This window comes from Aquarana catesbeiana, linkage group LG13, assembly GCF_042186555.1.
Source record: "Aquarana catesbeiana isolate 2022-GZ linkage group LG13, ASM4218655v1, whole genome shotgun sequence".
Taxonomy (NCBI): Eukaryota; Metazoa; Chordata; class Amphibia; order Anura; family Ranidae; genus Aquarana; species Aquarana catesbeiana.
In genome coordinates, this window is record NC_133336.1 from 148758819 (window position 1) to 148777476 (window position 18658).

General features: G+C 42.7%; 1 protein-coding gene across 1 annotated transcript in view; it reads left to right on the forward strand.

Annotated features, from left to right (window-relative positions):
* ZFYVE26 (zinc finger FYVE-type containing 26) overlaps positions 1 to 18658 on the forward strand; it is a gene marked incomplete in the record, with an annotated part of 1901467 nt that overhangs the window by 1197779 nt on the left and 685030 nt on the right. Inside the window, 1 exon segment of the mRNA XM_073610828.1 lies at positions 13010 to 13149. Within this exon segment, the coding sequence (XP_073466929.1) occupies positions 13010 to 13149 (140 nt within the window).

The window sequence follows — 18658 nt, forward strand, 5'->3', positions numbered from 1 at the left end:
CGGAAAACTTTGTGATCCGTCACAAATTCACACGCCCACGGCTACTAACTAACCGCGACGTGCGTTCCGTGACCGGGGATATGAGGAACTAAGGGAATAAGGGGGAACTTATACTGCGCAATGTAAGACTGGCTGTAGTATTTTCACAGCCTGCACTACCTTTGGCCACCACTAGAGGGAGACTCCAATCCAGCTAGCTGACCACACACAGGCAGATACAAATCTTACATACAATCTGGTGCACTCTAAGGGTTGGGGAGCAATCTAGCAATTACTACACACTTCTAGGATTCCTCCAGCTATCCTGCAAGCTTGAACCCCGGTGTTAATCACTCTTCCCACTGTCCCCACACCCACACACCAGACACACAATAAACGATAGCCTGCCACCACCCAACAGTTTGTCCGCAGACTGGTCTGCTGAGCCACCACACACACAGATCTCTGTCTGGCAGATCTGTTAGCTTACAATCTGCATGCAATCTGCCAACACACAGTGCAATTGCATACCGATTGGCATGTAAATTAAACCGAGTACTTAGGCACTAAAATACAACAACTTCTCCAGAGATATGAGTCCTAGCTTAGTACACAGAATCACTTATTAATTTTATCATTTATTATCCCGAAAGTGGGCAGTGCATATAAGATATACAAAGAAAAAGGATTTACCAAAAAAGATACAAAGAATGCAGAAAGACACACAATTGGCAATTTGCTATGAAAATAAAAAGGGATAAAAACAGAAATAAACTTTACCCAAGTCTATTTGTTAGTAGAAGCATACTGGAACATGTGGGAACTCCCCAGTTTCGAACTGGCTTAGTGGAAGAACAATGTCCATATCTCAGGCTACCCAATTTATTGAAATATGGATGCGGGCTGGACTTTAGCCCTTGGCCAATCAACCCTGGAGGGGTGTTCCTGTCTCAGCCCACAAATGTTTTGTGTTCTGAAATGACCAGAGTCAAATTGGCCCAGAACGGCGCTGATTGCTGGGTCATGGATAGGATTTCCAATACCAGCGCATCAGTCCGATCGCAACAGTACCAATCACTGCCTGCCTGCCGCAATCAGGCGCCATATAGCGGTTTTGTGTGGTTCTCCAGGATTCCACACCTGCTAAACATACAGAGTCACATGTACACGTAACCCATCAGGTGTACGATCAAAAGGAATTATTTTCATCTCTCTGCCGGTAATATTTTAGCTTTTATGAGAGATAAAAATGGTTCCTTAGATCTCTTGATATTTATCAAAGCTTACAGACTGTCCGGAGCCTTGTGAATGCCCCCTGCAGATCCGTGTGGCCAAGATGACTAGCAGTTTTCTTTGAGCCCCAGGAAGGTGGCAATCTATGTTTACTCTAATGGGAACTTTTATTGGCATCTAGGTGTCACTTCGATCCTAGAAAAAACTGTCTATGTCCTTTTCAAATGCTAATGAAAGAACATATGTGCATGACTGACAGAATACTATATTTTTAATAACCCAGAATTAAACTACATCTACAATTACACTACTTCTACAGATCACACCACATCTAGTTAAGGCAAAACTATCCTACGCTTATATTTTCGTCACAATCCAGTTCAAGGGAGGTGATGCGTGCGTCAGTGGTTATCTGATAGGATTCTAACACAGTTACCCTCTCCTCCACCGTATCTACCTGCCGCTTTAAGTCATGCAGTTCGTTTGTGAGAGCATTAACTATGGAGGTTGCCATTGCATTGAGATCCTGCTTTGTGGGCAAGCCTGAGACTATGTCCTTCAGGGATTCCTCTAGAAGGCTGCTCGTTCTCCCTGTGCTCTTAGATAGCAATTGTGAGTTCAGGAAGGGGTTGGCAGGGGACTGTATGGGTGAGTGTGACCTGGAGGGGAGAGGGGGAAAGTCCTCCTCCACTGCTGCGGCTTCCACCTGCCCTCCCTTCTTACTTGCTGATGCGGCGGTACCTCCCGGCGGGACTTGTGGCGGCGCCATCTTGCTTCGTGCGGCCGGTGAAGAAAGCTGATGCTGCCGCAGGAAATAATGAGAGATCTCGGGTCCCCTCCGTTCCTCACTGGCCGGCGGGTGTTTACGGTCCCCTGGCATGAGAAGCTGGCTTGTCTGAGCGGTTCTACAGGTGATTCTCAGCCCGTCCCAGTGCAGAGCTCCTGGCTGTGCGTCCTCGCGCTTCCATTGTTAAGCCACGCCCCCCCTATGCATTTTTTAGTGCATTTCAGTTTTATAGAAACACACTACAGTCCATTCAACATGTCTGTTTAACATAGTTTCCTATCAACCATGTTCACATCTGTGCATTTTATGGAACGGGCCAGGGGCCAACAGGTTGTGTGTTTTTTTTTTTATATTTGTTTTTTATTAATATTTTTCAAGAAAATACATTGAACATTTAATGAACATGAAATTAGTACATGGAAAGTAAGCTGTCAATAATTGAGTCTATAAGTTATACCGGGTAAAGTAAGGGAGTGTAGGTCTCCCCCCCGTCTCCCTCGGCACCCCGGGTGGGAACAAGCTGTGCCGGGGGAGGATTGGTCGAGCACTTTCCTGATTTACAGAAACCACTGGTTTGAAGAGTACATAACAGTAAGTACAGCACTGTTTATAAACAAATATACATCCGTAGAGTTGTTTGCCATGTAGGGCTCAAAAGAACACCTATTTGCAACCTATAAAATGTTGCGAAAGTAAAACAGTGTAGAGAGGGAGGGAAGGAAAAGAGAGGGAAGAAAATAGGGAACAAGAAATATAAAGAGAGAGAAAGTAATAGCATCTGGCCACCAGTTTTGAATGAATGAATGAATTACCACCTATACCACTCTTTCCAGCATTTCCAATATTTATCAAAAGCTAAATAAGAGTTTTTTCTAATAGCTATGAGTCTTTCATATTGGTAGTTAAGGTTAACTTGTGCTAAGACTTCTGAGGGGTTCGGAGAGTATGGGTTTCTCCAGTGTCTGGCTATAACTAGTTTAGCAGTGATTAGAATATGGATAACCACAGTTCGAAATGACATTGGGTATTTGTCTATGCCCAGATGAAGGATTGCCAATGCTGGCTCAGGTGTTTTCAGAATTCCAGTGATATCTGCTATAATGCAGAATATTTTTCTCCAGTAACTAGACAGATTCTTGCAATGCCAGAATATGTGAATGATTGTGCCTGGGTTGCCACAATCTCTCCAACATAAAGTGGATTGGGAGGGAAACATTTTGGCTAGTTGGTAAGGAGTTCTGTACCACCTCGTCAAAACCTTTTGTGTAAGTTCCCAGTGATTAATGCAATGAGAGGCCGTGTAGTTGTAACGTAGCGCTATGGACCATTGTTCGGAATCAAAGATTTTATTTAGATCTTTTTCCCAGGCCACCATGTGCGGTGATTTAGTGAAGTTTTGTTTAAATTGGAGTGTGTTGTAAAAAAGAGAGATTCCTTTACATTTGTCTTTGATAGATGTGTAGAACTGCCACACTTGTGAGTTTATGTTGATAGAAGGTGGGGGGGATTTTAGTTAGAAACGAGACAATCCTTCTATAAAGAAAGATGCTTGAATTAGATAAATTGTGTTTTGTCTGTAAGGATTCAAATGACTTAGGAGACCCCAGCTCCATAAGTTCATCGATCCACTCTATACCTCTTTCTTTCCATTGGGTGATTGAACAGTAAGGAAGAAGTATTTGTAACGTTTCAATTGGGATTCTAAGCGTGGAAATTGACTTATCATGTTGAGCTCGGGAAAGTAAGTGTCTCCATGCCAAGAGTGAAGCTTGGGTAGTAGGAGGGAGGGTGGATAAAGAGGTTGGCTTCCATGTGTCTGCTAGCAGTAGATATTTTATTGCATAAAAGTGCCTAAGTGCATAACCAATAAATATATAACCAAATAGTATATTCATAAATACATAGCTAATACATATAAAATAGATCAATTTAAATAACTGGTGAGTGTTCCCAGAATTACTGGTAAAATGTGCCAATAATAATAAATAAGTGCAATAAATAGTGAATAGTCCAAAAATGTGATGAATGGAAAGGCTAGGTCCTCATATATGGTTGAACTGTAATAGGAAATCCTAGATGGGGATGCAGTGTGCTTCCAATGGATAATAGTGGTGTTGCCCTTTAAAATTTCATGTACATATGGTCTCCCAGAACTCTCACCTCAAGGCTGGTAAATTAAAGCATCTGTGAGTTCGGGTCCGTGGACGTTGTCACTGCTGTATGTCAGCGCGGTAGACTGTGAGTCTCTCCTCCAGGATCCCCTACTGAGGTTCCTAAAATAGCTTTCCCGGTTTGCAGTCACCGATGGCAGCAGCGCTTATACCACAGAAGTGAGCAGCTCTCCTCTCCCAGTTGTAATCGAAACACTGCCTTTTCCAATGAACCGCTATTACTGGCGGAAGGTGGTCAGAGAACAACTGGTGAATGATAAGCCTGCCCCCTTCATTTATCTCCTGCGGAAATATCACCCTTTACAATACAGACCACACTTCTTACAGTGTCCTCAATCGCCACACTTTGAATTTTGTAGAGCCCGCTAGTTCCCCGATCTTATCAGTCGGCGCCAAAACCAGGAGAGAGTCATGGAACGCAAACAACTCACTTCCGCTTCCTTCTTCCTGACTAGAGCACTTCCTGCCTTCTAACAGCGGAGGGAGAGGTGCACTTTCTGCTTCCTGACAGCAGGTGACAACGTCCACGGGCCCGAAATCACAGATGCTTTCATTTACCAGCCTTGAGGTGAGAGATCTGGGAGACCATATGTACATGAAATTTTAAAGGGCAACACCACTATTACCCATTGGAAGCACACTGCATCCCCATCTAGGATTTCCTATAACAGTTCAACCATATATGAGGACCTAGCCTTTCCATTCATCACATTTTTGGACTATTCACTATCTATTGCACTCATTTATTATTATTGGCACATTTTACCAGTAATTCTGGGAACACTCACCAGTTATTTAAAATATCTATTTTATATGTATTAGCTATGTATTTATGAATATACTATTTGGTTATATATTTATTGGTTATGCACTTAGGCACTTTTATGCAATATAATAGTTTTGAGTCACAACTTTTTCAACAACACCATACCTAGAGGAAATTTTTCCCAGGCTACTAGATCACTGCACAAAATCTCACTTTTGTTTTTTTGTTTTTATTCATTTGTGTCACTGTACACATTTCAGATTTTGCTGCATTTTAATTTAGTTCTATTTTACCATACGTTATTGATAGCACGAAGGACACTCAACACTAGTAGATATTTTAAATTTGGATACTTTGGCATTGGTTGTTTCGATACCCACCCAAAGAGGTTCAGAGGGGGACTTAAACCAGTGTTTGATTTGTGCTAACATAGTGGCCCAGTAGTAGTCTTTTAGATCTGGTAGTCCCATTACGCCTGCTTTGATGTTGAATAAGGTGTGTATGAGAACATCGTGCCCTTTTCCCCTGCCATAGAAAGTGTTTGAGCATTTTATGGAGTTCGGAGAATTGGGAGTTTTTAAGCGGGATTGGGAGTGTATGAAATATGTATAGGATTTTTGGTAGGACTAGCATTTTGAAGGCTGCGATTCTACCTGCCCATGATAACTCATTTTGGCCATGCGTGATAGGGTCTTGTGGATGTCTGAAAGAAGGGGTTTAATATTGGTCTCTGCTAAGAGGGAGAATTTTGCCGTGAGTAAGATGCCTAGGTATGGGATGGACTTCTCTACCCAAGCGTAAGGAAACTTTTGGCTTAGGTGCGAGCGAGCGTGATGGTTAATGCCCAGATCTAGTATTAAGGATTTATTGAAATTGACTTTGTAGTACGAAAGTGAGCTAAAATGATTGAGGGTGTCGTGAGCGAAAGGTAGCGAAATTGTAGGGTTGGAGAGAAGCAGGATAACATTGTCTGCGAACAAGTTGATTGCATGTGATTTCTGTTGGAATTTAAAACCTGATATATGGGGGTGAGCACGTATGGCCTCCGCCAAGGGTTCCATCATCAGGTTAAAGATGGAGGGGGAGAGAGGGCATCCTTGGCGGGTGCCATTCGTGATTGTGAAGTTTTTAGATATCAGGCCGGCAGTAAGGACCTGCGCAGAAGGGTTTGAGTAAAGGGCTAGTACCTTGAAAGCCAAATTTGTGAAGGACTGCTTTCATATAACCCCAGTGGACCCTGTCAAACGCCTTCTCTGCATCAATAGAAAGAAGCAGAGAAGGCGCTTTTCGAGTCTCAGCAAAGTGGATAATATTTAGCAGACGTCTAGTGGCGTCTGATGCTTGGCGTTCCTTAGTAAAACCGGTTTGGTCCTGTTTTATCAGCATTGGTAAAATGTCAATCTATTGGCTAACAATTTGCCATATAATTTGATATCTACATTTAATAGAGATAGGCGAAAATTGGATGCCACATCTGGGGATTTACCAGGTTTGGGTAGGGTGATGACGAAAGCTTTGAGCATCTCTGCAGGGAATGTACCTTTAGACATGGCCTCATTGAATAAGGGTAGTAAGTTAGGGATCAGGATGTGTCGGAATGTTTTATAATATACTGTATATTTGAAAGTCCATCTGGACCTGGGGCTTTATCTAAAGGGAGACAAGTTATAGTGCGTTCTAATTCCTCTGATGAAATTGAGGCGTTCAGTGAATGTAGGTGATAGATTGAGAGGGAGGCAAGTTTGAGTTTGGCTAAGAAATTGTCCATGTCCACACTTGCAGGTTGAGGGGTTGTGGGGTCATCTTTAAGGTTATAAAGTGAAGAATAATAATCGTCAAATGCGTCCGCTATTGCTTGTGGATTTTCTACTTTGGAAGATACCGTGGGGTAAAAGATGTGAGGAATTCTAGTTTTAGTTCTCTGTATTTTGAGTCGATTGGCTAAGAGCTTGCCTGCCTTGTTATTATTTGTGCAGTAGTTTGATTTAAGTTTCCGCATATAAAACTCATTTTGGGTGCATAATGATTCTCTGAGAGTGTATCGAAGGTCATACAATTTTGAAGCAAGATATGCAGAAGGGTTTGACTGGTTTTGTGTTTCTAATGTGCGAATATCGGTGAGGAGAGCTGTTATTTTCGCTGAATGTGTGCGTTTAAGTCTGGAGTTTAACTTTGTAAGTGCGCCCCGCACAAAAGCTTTGTGGGCGTTCCAGTTTATAAATGGACTAGTGGCATTGGGATTGTTAAATCTAAAGAATTCTTCTAGTTGCTGGGAAATCTCTTTATGTGACTCTGGGTCTTGAATCGCTGACTCGTTACAGCTCCAAATATGTGATGTTGCAAAGCTGTTCCCCTCCTCTATTTGAATCAAGACTGGAGCGTGGTCAGACCATGTAATGTCTTGGATAGAGGAGTTGGAAATTCTCTGCAACAGCAGCTTGTCTGTTAGAAATAAATCAATCCTAGAGTAGGAGTTGTGTCTAGGAGAGTAATAAATAAAAGATTTTTCACTGGCATTCTGACAGCGCCAAACATTGTATAACTCCTCTTTAATGAGGAGGTCCTGAAACAGAGGGGTGTGACTCCTAAATGAAGAGGTAGTGTCTAGATTCCTATCAACTATGGTATTGAAATCTCCACATATTAGTATGCTTCCAGCTCGCACCTGGGATATTTTTTTTATAACTTTTTTGATAAACTTGATTTGGTGCGAGTTGGAAGCATATACAGTCGAATAGGGTAAAAGGCAAATTCTTAATAATACAAACCAAGAGTATTTTTTAACGTCCCTCTGGATCAATGAAAAAATGAAGTTCAAAAGAAACTGTGTCTCTTATGGCCAACATTACGCCCCTTTTCTTTTGCAGGGATGGATGACGTATAAACATGAGGAAAGCTCAAGTGGGAGCATTTTGGGGAGGCCTCCTTGTGGAAGTGAGTTTCTTGTACTGCTAAAATGTCCGCTTTGTGGAGAATTGCTTCCTTCCATAAGGATCTACGCTTGGCCGGGTGGTTGAGGCCCCTTGCATTTATAGAGAGGCGTTTAAGACCCATGGTTGTAGTTCCAGCTGATGTGGTATTCCGTGGAGGCGGTTTGCATGAGTTTATTCATCGAGGGTGAAGATCTATTGTGGTATATGCTTGGAGCTAGAAGATGAAATAGGCTGATTTCTAGGTAGTAGTGGAGGAGAGGCATGAAGGAATTGGAAAGGATAGTCAGATATCTGTTGGAAGAGTTCCTGCTGTACCATAACATAGGCTTAGAGACATGAACAATGTAAAGAAGGAGGACTACTGCGTTCCCAATGGGGAACTGGGTTTCTGGGATAACGAACATCCAAACAAAGTTAAGAAAGAAAACAGGGTCCAAAAGCACAAGGCAGCGGAAACTGCCAATAACAATGGGGTTTTTGAGGTATGATGACAGGTACCACTGACACTGGGGGAATCCTACTGTGTTGGAGACAATGGCTCTTGAAAGGCCTCAGGTTCGCATTGTGGGTGTTTTGCGTTGAGGCATAATTTGCCAATCTTGCTGTACTTTGTCAAAAGAAGAGTGTTGTTGGGACGGTAGGCCATGACTCGGCTCATGTGGTAGAATTTACAAGTTTTTCAGAAGGTGGAGGCCTTCCTCTAAAGAGTTGACAATATGATTGTGGTCTTTATGAGTGATACTGAGTTTGGCTGGGTATTTCCAACGGTATAATATCTTGTGGTTTCTCAGTGCTTTAGTGAGTGTCGCCAGGTTGCGTCACTGTTGCAGTGTGTGTTGCGAGAGATCTGGTAAAACTTGCAAGTTGTTGGCTTGTTCTGGTAGGTTGTCTGCTTTGCGGAATGCGTCTAGAATTCTTTCTTTAACCTGAAAAAAATGAACTCTAAGGAACACATCCCTTGGTACCTCAGAGGGCAGGAAGGATGGTTTTGGTACCCTGTGGATTCTATCGATGGTAAGGTCATTTGGGGATAATGAGGGAATGACAGCTTGAAAGAGGTGGGAGTTTCTGTGCAGAAATGGATTCGGGAATTTCTCTGATTTTAAAATTATTTCTGCAAGAACGTTCTTCGAGATCGGCCAATTACAGTTGCATCTTTGCGATGGCGTCCTGTTGTGACAAGTGAGAGTCCACCAATGCGTTAAAGGATGCCGTGACCTTGCACATCCTTGTCTCCACTTGGTGAACTCTATCACCTAGGTCACGCACTTCTGCTCTGCATTGTTGTATACATGAAACCATATCTGATTGTATGGAAGATCTCAGTGACATCAGCATCTCTTTCAGTGTGGTATCAGAAATAGGTTGTCCCGTAGTGGGAAAGTGGGCTATGGGATCATTGTAGGCCATGTTGGAAGAATCAGTGCCATGAGGGTCACTCACCTCCATACTCAGGGCGGAGTATTTATTGTTGGAGATTATCTCTGGATTCAGCCTTGGTTTAGATTTAACAGGGCTTCTTGAGGATGGAGAGCCACAGGGTGAGCTGGAGTCGCTGGAGGTGTTGTCCTCCGCAGCAGCAACAACGTCCGTGGTTTGTTGTGATAAGCCTGTGTGATCTGGCGATGCTGGCACGAGAGGACCGGCATTCAGCGGCGCTGGGTGACTCCCACCGCCATGTTGGAGCCCTCGGTTCACCGCCGGGAAGAGATCGAGGAGTTTTAGCGCTTGAGGATGATCTTGCAGGTGTCTCCTCATTGCGGATAGTATCCCGGAGCACTAAGCGGTACAGAGGGTCGGTATCAGCTGCTGTATCCAGTTCTCGACGCCCGTGAGACTGATGATTCCCCCAGTGGAGAGCGGAGCTCTTCTCCTAAGCAGCCATCATGTTAAGCGGTTGCCACGCCCCTAGCAGTTTGTGTTTTTGAATCTATAACCTTCAATGGATCAAAAATGTGGATTGAAAAACGCAAAATGCACCTGCATATGCATCAACTGAACCCTGCATAGGTGGGAACCAGGTCTTATACCAAACAAAAAAGACTATATAACAGATAACAAGAAATTGTAATAAAGGACGAGTACAACATTACAGAAAGTTTATTGAAGCACATAATACTAAAAACAGGATGGATACCCCAGACCAAAAATTCACACTGTGTAAATAAAATAATGACAATATTGCCAACTTCCTTTAAATATCACACATGGATCCATATACAATCAGGGAAACACAATAGCACATGATTAAACACTGACAAAGAATGGTGTATCAACAAAGCATATCATCATGCAACATCTTGAAAGATGTAGTAAATATAAACCATGTAAGCAGCTATGGATGAGCAGAGACTAGAACCAGCAGCTGAATGTCTGTATGTAAAGGAAAACTACACTGATAGAGCAGGGGTAGGCAATAAAAAGGTTTTCAAAGCACTTGAGAGTTCTGTTTATATAAAAAAAAAATGACTTGAATAATAGTAAGAAATGAACATTGAACTTTCAAAGATAATGCATGCTGGGTCGTTGGCGTCATCAAATGGTCCCGCCCCTTATCTATTTAAGAACTGTCAGAAGTAGGAGCAGGCATTCAGCGGTTAGCCTTTCTTCGCGGGCGGAGCTCTTTTTTTTTGGGGGGGGGTCCACCGGTGCAGCAGGCGGCGTGATTGACGATGGACCTACAGCGGGGGGCATTGTTTTTTGTTGGTCACAGACCACCTGCTTCAGAGGGAGCAGTTTTGCTACCAAAAGTGATAAAACAGGTTAGGGACTCATGAGTTAATTTTTTTGCTCCGTTGTACTTTTATTGTTTTCTTCTTAAGCTGGCCATATACTGTAGGAATTCCAGCCACTTCTTGAGGAACCAGTAAAATTAATTAATGATTGGCCCTGCCTGACCAACTTTAGAAATCAGTCGTTCAGATTCAGCCACTGTTTGGATATTTTGACCACTGTTGGGAGACTTGTCCACCTGTGACTTTAACATTTTTAGATTGCAGCTGTGGAATTGTGTAGTAGAGTGTTGGTATTTGCAAAGCTGGCCTATATTCTTACGTATTTGGCTATAGGAGCACTTTTACTGATGCTTTTTTTGTACTGGGAAATTAACAGGCTACTCAGTATCACCACTCTTCTGCTGTGTATTAGCTCGTGGTATAATTGGTATATATTCCTTAGGATCATGGACCCAACAACTTTTTTTAATAAGGGAGACTATAAAGAAAGCCAATATTGCTCTCTCCCAAGTGTTTAGACCAGGGTTTCTAAATTTTTTTAACCTGGGAGGAACCCTTGGCAAAAAGTTTGAGTTCTCAAGGAAACTCCTGAAATAATTTTCATATGTGCAGCTCGTGGAACATCACTGTGATCAGCGAACTGTTACTATAACAATAACTATTTTTGAAAATAGCGTTAAATAATGGAATAAATATTAAAACACCTCCTGAAACTTGGGCTTGCTATTTTTCTGCACAGTTGCTCAATTCTGGGTCAAACTTAAAATAAGCACACGTGAATTTCATCTGCAACTGAAATTAAGAGGGTCACCAGGGCAGAACGTAGGGGGGTCACAAGGGCAGAACATGGGGGGTGAACACCAGGGCTGAGCACTGTGGGGAGGTTTCATTGGGGCAGAGCACAATGGGGGATTCACCAGGGCAGAGTACAATGGTGGATCACCAGGACAGAGCACAGAAAGTCTTATAGTAGTGTTTAGTAGTGTTTAGTTTGCTTCGCAAACAGAGTGGCGCAGGAAGCTGCTGTTAAACCTCTGGCCTTGCTAATCCCTGCCAGCCCTCCTCTCTCATCCATCCCAGGTAATGTCACATACATTCACCTAGGATGGACAGAAGGGGAGGGATCAGTGCAGGACAATTAAGTATGTTTCTCTGTGCCACTCTGCAGATACACTTGGTTGGATTCACCTAAAAAATGTGCTCAACTTGCTGAAACATACTCCCCAGCTAGCATCTCATTAACAGCCACTGATGAGGAAAGCAGGATGTTTCTCTCCTGCTGCACACTTTCCTCTAATCCCATGCCGCCCCCTGCAGTGACATAGGAGCCAAAACTATAGGAGAGACATTAATGCTCACAGGCAGTACTCCATGTCAGTACACATTGAAACCACCGTTAAGAGGATATACATCAGCCTCAATTGTGAATTGCGGCAGAACCCTTGGGGACTTCTTCAGGAACCCTAGGGCTCTGTGAAATCCTGGTATAAACAGACTGTGAGCCCTCAGTATCCATCCAAAACGTACACCTTTTGATATCTGAGGGGAGGCTTGACCACCCCTACAGACATCACATAAGGTAACCATGGAAGTCTGCAGTTGGTCCAAGGTATTTGGGCTCTCCTCTGTTGCCCATACACTTGTGCAGGGGACACTTTGAAGTGACTATACTTTGGTCAAGCTTACAGCCATACTGTAGATAGCTTCAGCTGTGTTCCTGAGAAAGCATCATATAATATATGTAAAATGTGTTGAACATCTCTGTTGCTTGGCCTTGTTAGCATATATGTTGTGTTAAAGTGTATAGAATGTACTAGCATTTACCTGAGAAATGAAATGGATGATTGGATTACTAGCTAATGGGGATTGGAAGGGGATATTTGTACAACTGAGATACAACTGTGTGATATGAACTGTGTATAAGTTCTTTTGTGGTACCTGAAAAGTCCATCAATTTCTCACCCTTGGTAATGTTACAATTTGGATGTGGTAACCTTTACCCATAGCCCATTCTTTAGTTGATTATATCTGGGATATAAAACATTGATCAAGCTGTCCTGCAGGCTGAACTAAGAATAAACTATCAGCATATGGACAGCTTTAGTGTATAGGGTGGTTTACTTGCTGAATAAAAATATATACTGTAGATCAACTGGCATCTCTTATTTGCAGAGTGAATTGATCCAATGGACTGTTTTCAAACAGTTGATCCTGGGTGAGTATAGTGTGGATAGCAAATGATACCCCCACATCAACTTTTATGTTCAACCATAAGGACGAGTGTTAAAGAGAAGTTGTGTAATGGCAAATAACATCACTTTATAGAAGTAGCCTGTATATGTTTTTATATATATATAATATATTTTTTTTACAACGGTTGACTGTAATGTAACCTATTACTTTAGGTCCTCCTGATAAAGGACAAAGGCGAAGTAAACCTTCCCCAGAATTTATACCTCCAGAAAAACCTCCAACCAAAATGCAGTGGATTCCAGATGACACTGAAGTTACCTGCATGGTTTGTAAGAATGAGACATTCACTATGGTGAGTGTTCCTGTACTTTCATGTTCAATAAAACATTTAAATGAATACTATAGTTGTATTTTCAGTAAGTGTTAAGATTAAACCAGAGGTCTCCAAACTTTTTAGTATGAGGGCCACATTGAAAATTTTAAAGATACTGGCAAGGCAAAAAATGTCTGCTTTATAAATGAACAACTAGAAATATTCTAAGAAATAAATCCCCCCCCCCCCCCCCCCTTACATAAGGGTCACCATCATAGTTTCTCCTTACAGCAGAGTTCCCTCCTTACATCAGACTCCCTATCAGGCCCTTATATCAGAGAAATCAGTGGGCTTTCGGGGTTAAAAGCAGAGATCAACTGATCTGAATCTTCATTCTGCACTGTCTAAGGATATGTTACTGACACTAGCTGGGGCCCAATAAATTATTTTAACAGGCCATAATTTGGAGGCCCTGGTTTAAACTATTGAAGTCATTTTCAGTTGATGTATCATGACACCTGGGTGCAGAGATATTTCATGGGCGTGGTCATCTTACTAACTTCTCCCCTTTACAAATGTTGTTATGGCAATGACTCAAACACAGAGATGCTCCCCTAAGGAGTTTACGTTACCCTGGGATCCTCCCACGATCTCTTAACAATAGACAAAATACAGGAAGAGAAGCAGAGTACTCTAATGAGACCTAGAGGGGGGTCTTTCTACAGGACACAGCGAAGGCCTCTGTTAATCTGTTAGAGCCCCCACCAAGCCCCATTAGAGACTACAGTAGGCTCTAATGGGACCGGGAGGGGGGGTCTCTCTAACAGAGGCCCTCTTGGTGTCCATTAGAGAGTCTGTTAGAGTCCCCAATAATACTATTAGCAACGTGTTTAAGTAAGAGATTGCAGACATACTACAGGAGATGGTTAGAGTCCTGAGTACATGATACAAGAGATGGTCATAAACTGCAGACATGATACAACAGGAGGTGGAGCTGTTGTATTGTTTGGCGCCGGAACCGCGGAAGTACAGACGCTGAGCAGGGTGGTGTGAGAGTGTGAGAACTGCGGACTGGACCTCTCCTCCCACTGAGACCAAGAGAGGTGGCGGCGGTAGACCTGGGGACTGGGAGCGGTGGCAGGCGTGGGCCATTGGGAATAAGGAGCGGGAGTGACTGACAGTGCCACCCCATGGACTCTGACAGAGGAGGCGGGCATGTAACCAGTGGGACCGGGAGACCGAGAAGTGACAGATACATAGCGGAGAAGAATATAAAAAAAGAAAAAAAATGTAAGTATATAAATAGTAGGAAAGCAAGGCCAGAACCTTTTGGCCCCACGCAAAAATCAGAAATAGACTTGAAAAACTTAACATAAATAAATCACTGGGACCAGATGGCTTACTCTCGAGGGTCCTTAAGGAGCTCAGCCAGGTGATAGCCAGACCATTGTTCCTAATTTTTGTTGACAGTTTACTGACTGGAATGTTACCAGCCAATTGGAGAGAAGCCAACATGGCATCAATATTTAAAAAAGAGCAGAGACATATCCCTGGGAACTACAGACCAGTAAGCCTAACATCAATAGTCTGCAAGCTATCGGAGGGGATGATAAGGGACTATATACAAGATATCAGTAATGAAAATGGTATTGTTAGCAGTAAACTATTGGAGTACAGAGGATGTCAGGTGATTAGCTCACAGATCTTGGCGAATATCACCATTGATCAATGTGCTCAGCCCCTCATTAATGCTCAGAAGGTCCCCCAACTGGGAGATACACGGGGGTATGGGTGGAGTAGGCTGTACACTTGAAGTCCCTAGAGTAGTGTACCACTGGTTAGCTTGATGATGTTTATGATGAAATGTTATTGAGTCCTGTATAGTGGGTGGCATATGGCCACTGGTTAGTGAACAGTCCAGGTAGTCAGTCACTTATAGGACCAAGTGGTTAAAGAATAAAGCAGGGCACAGTCTCGGAAAATAAGCAGCTGAGGACAATGGCCTCAAATCATAACAGGCATGGATTTGACAGGTATTAAGCAGAATCACATGGACCACTGGTCCGCTCACCCAGCCATAATACGCAGGGGATGTGAATGCTCAGGCAGGTGTCCCGATGTCTCCATAGAAGTCCACAGATTGCTGAGGGTCATACACTGTGTGCGGATTTGGCAGCTGGAGTGGTCTGCTGCCAGCAAACGATCTGAGTGGTCTGGCTGGGAGTTCTGCTAGACGCTATGTAGCACTGTCAGTTGTCCCAGACTCCGTAATAGCCAAAGATGTCTACTACTGACTTCAAACAGTGTACTGTGCATGCACCAGGGGGACGTGATGCGTCATCCATGACGAAATAAGCTCCACCGTCGTGGTATTAGGTCCGACATGTTTCACCCAGTCACATGGGTTTTATCAAGGATGGGAGTGGTCTGTAGCCAGCATCGATTTATACTATTCATGTACAACACTTAATTGATTAAGATTTTCTATTCTCAGAGATGTCAGCCTCCCATAGTAAACACCACACATATATTTTACTCTACCACTGGTCAGAGGCAATCCAGCAATTGATGCAATCACAGGTCAACATTTTAAAATAGTTATTTATACTTTATGTTGTGTAGGGATCGGAGCAGGGAGAGAGAGTGGTATTTAAAAAAATACCGATATTAAGTAATGTGATATAGATCACAGCAGTTGATAGAGGAAAAAGCCAATAGTCCATTCCCAGCACCACAGCAGACTATGTGCTGGGAGGATATTTATATATCTCATTTTTGAGTGGAAATATGTTTACAGCTATCCTCATCGTTCCAGGAAAGGTTGAAAATTGAATTCTGTATTCAAGCCTAGAGGCACAAGCTTGAAGATCCACGTTTTCCTTCTGCAGCAGGATGGTATCAAAATCACCTCTGTGTGATGGCAAATCAAGGGCGTAAATCCCCTTAATGCTGATACCCGCCGTGCTGCCACCATGGAAATCTACAAAATGCAGTGTTAATGGGGACATGTCTTCTCTTTTATTATTGTTCTCCTTAGTTGAATTCCTTATACTCCTCAAATGTACAGCCTACTCAGTCCACACCCCTGTGTATCCCCCAGATGGGGGACCTTCTGAGCATTAATGAGGGGCTGAGCACACTGATCAATGGTGATATTCACCGAGACCTGTGAGCTAACCACCTGACACCCTTTGTACTCCAATAGTTAGCTCTATAATGGGTATTTGATGCATACTGTATATGCACTCTATGTGATGTAGTTGTTTTTATTCAGACAACGTTGTCTTTATTTTTAAATTGGCCTGGTTGTTGGTGATGGGTATTTAGTGTTTTCAACATGTACAATTAATTTTCTATGTGCAGTAAAGTTATACCTTTTTCAAGCAGCCTGGTCTGCCCGTAGCTCTTCTTAGAGGTTCTCTTTTTCCTCTGCTTTTTTTCAAAACTATGTTATAGCTTACGGAGACCACACTAATTTTGGTGAGTCTGCAAATTAAGGGACGCTGTACCAGTAGGCACATATGTAATATGGTGTAGCGGTTACTCAATAGTGAGCTGATGACCTTCATCCCCTTTTTTTTATATTAAACATAGGGGTCCTAATGTGGGCAGGTAAAGTGGAATTCTCACAGGATGTGGAGTACCAGAACTCCTGAAGTTGTGCATGGTCAATGCTACATGCTATTGCCAGGTCACAAAAGGTTTCCTTTTCACCTAAACAAAATATGGAAGAGTTCACAGTGTTCAAAGATATAAATCTCTTTCTATGTAAGGTTCTATTCTGGTTCCTGCATGAGCAGAGAAATAAAAGTTCTGCACCCCGTGAAACCCTTCAGGAAGATGATAATAAAGTGATTGAAGATCTTTTGACCCTTCTTGATGAGGGACCTACTGACCTTGATCCTCAGAGAATGACACTATGATCCTTAGACAGGTTGATCTTAAGATAAAAATCAAAGAAAATGTTACCCCTGTCCAAAAATAAACTTATTGGTCAATTTTTTGACCTTGTAAGCAATGATCTTAAGAAACTGAATTGGGAAGAGTTTGATTGCGATAATCTGAATAAATAAGAAAGGGTTGCTTTGAATAAACTGAAGAATGCTAAGGGCATAATTATCAAAAAGAGTGTCAAGGGTGGTAATGTGGTTCTGATGAGTGAGGATAATTATGTCAAGGAAGTAAAGAGACAACTGGGTAATCAAGCGATCTATCTAAGACTTTTGAATTCCCCCTTCTCTAATTTGGTTATAGAATTAAACTATAAGCTAAATCTAGCACAGGAAGAACTACTTCTATCTAAAAGGGAATTGAATCATCTACATGTTTTTGAATACATTATTCCAGTTCTCTTTTTTTTTTTTTTTTTCCATAAATATTTTATTGTGAACAAAACATGTTACACGGTTTTTACAAACAATAAGTGGAAAGACAACATGGTTCTTATTAACATGACTTATTTCGCTACAGTGAAACGAGTCGGTTATGTATTCAACTGTAAGTCAGACAGACGTTTGACAGAATAAGAAAGCCTCGAACTCGAGGTTTACCTCATCATCTGAGATCCGGAACCATTTTGGGCGGGAGCATCGCCTTGAATGTAATTTCAGAATGTAGGGGCTAGTTGAGGAAATGGACAAATGTAGTCAACTATGAGTCCATATGTTTGTTCCTGAACACGTGTGGATGTGTCGGGCTTGTAGGGTGGGGTCTGTCTGTCTGGTACGTTAGTCTCGTCAATTTTTGAAAGGTGAGGATTAGATGGCGAATTACATCACGGAGTTAGGTTAGTCATGGGAGGAAGTAGATGGTTGTCGTCGTCGGTTCAGTTGGGGTATGGGAATAGGAAAGGAGGAAGAGATAGACGTGAATGGGATTGGGGGATGAAGTGGAAGATAGGAGTATGTGGGGGGGGGGTAAGATAGGAACTGGGGTGTCTCCTCCCCAGTCTCCACCGGGCTTCAAGAGCATGGACGTTCTCGTGCGTGGGTCCCTGTCTGAAGGGGGGTTCCCCCCGGGATCCACATAAGAGCAGGAGTGAGCGAACCAGCGAGTTTCGATGAGTAGGTGTATGACTCAAGGGGGTTTTTGGCTTATTTCAATCAGTCGTTGTGGGAGGTGTCGGAACGGTTTGTCTTCATAATGGAGGAATATCTCTCTGTGGTGCAGAAGTGGGTCCAACAAGCCCACGTTCGGGAGTATTTTAAAGGTGTATCTTTTGCAATGTGGATTAATTCCTCCATCTCAGCGATTTTGTCCACACGGGAAAACCATTCAGACATAGTTGGGCTACAGGGGGATCTCCATTTGGCTGAGATGCATAATTTGGCTGCGTTGATCATATGCATTCCCAGGGACTTTCTGTATGTGTGGGCTGAGGTGGAGGAATGGTGTAAAATGAGTCTGGTAGGAGTATAATCCATGGAATATGTGGTTACCTGGGACGTGATATCATGAACCTGTTTCCAGAAAGTCTGGAGAAGAGGGCAGGACCACCAGATGTGTAAAAATGTGCCTATATCATTGAGGCATCTCCAACATTTGTTTG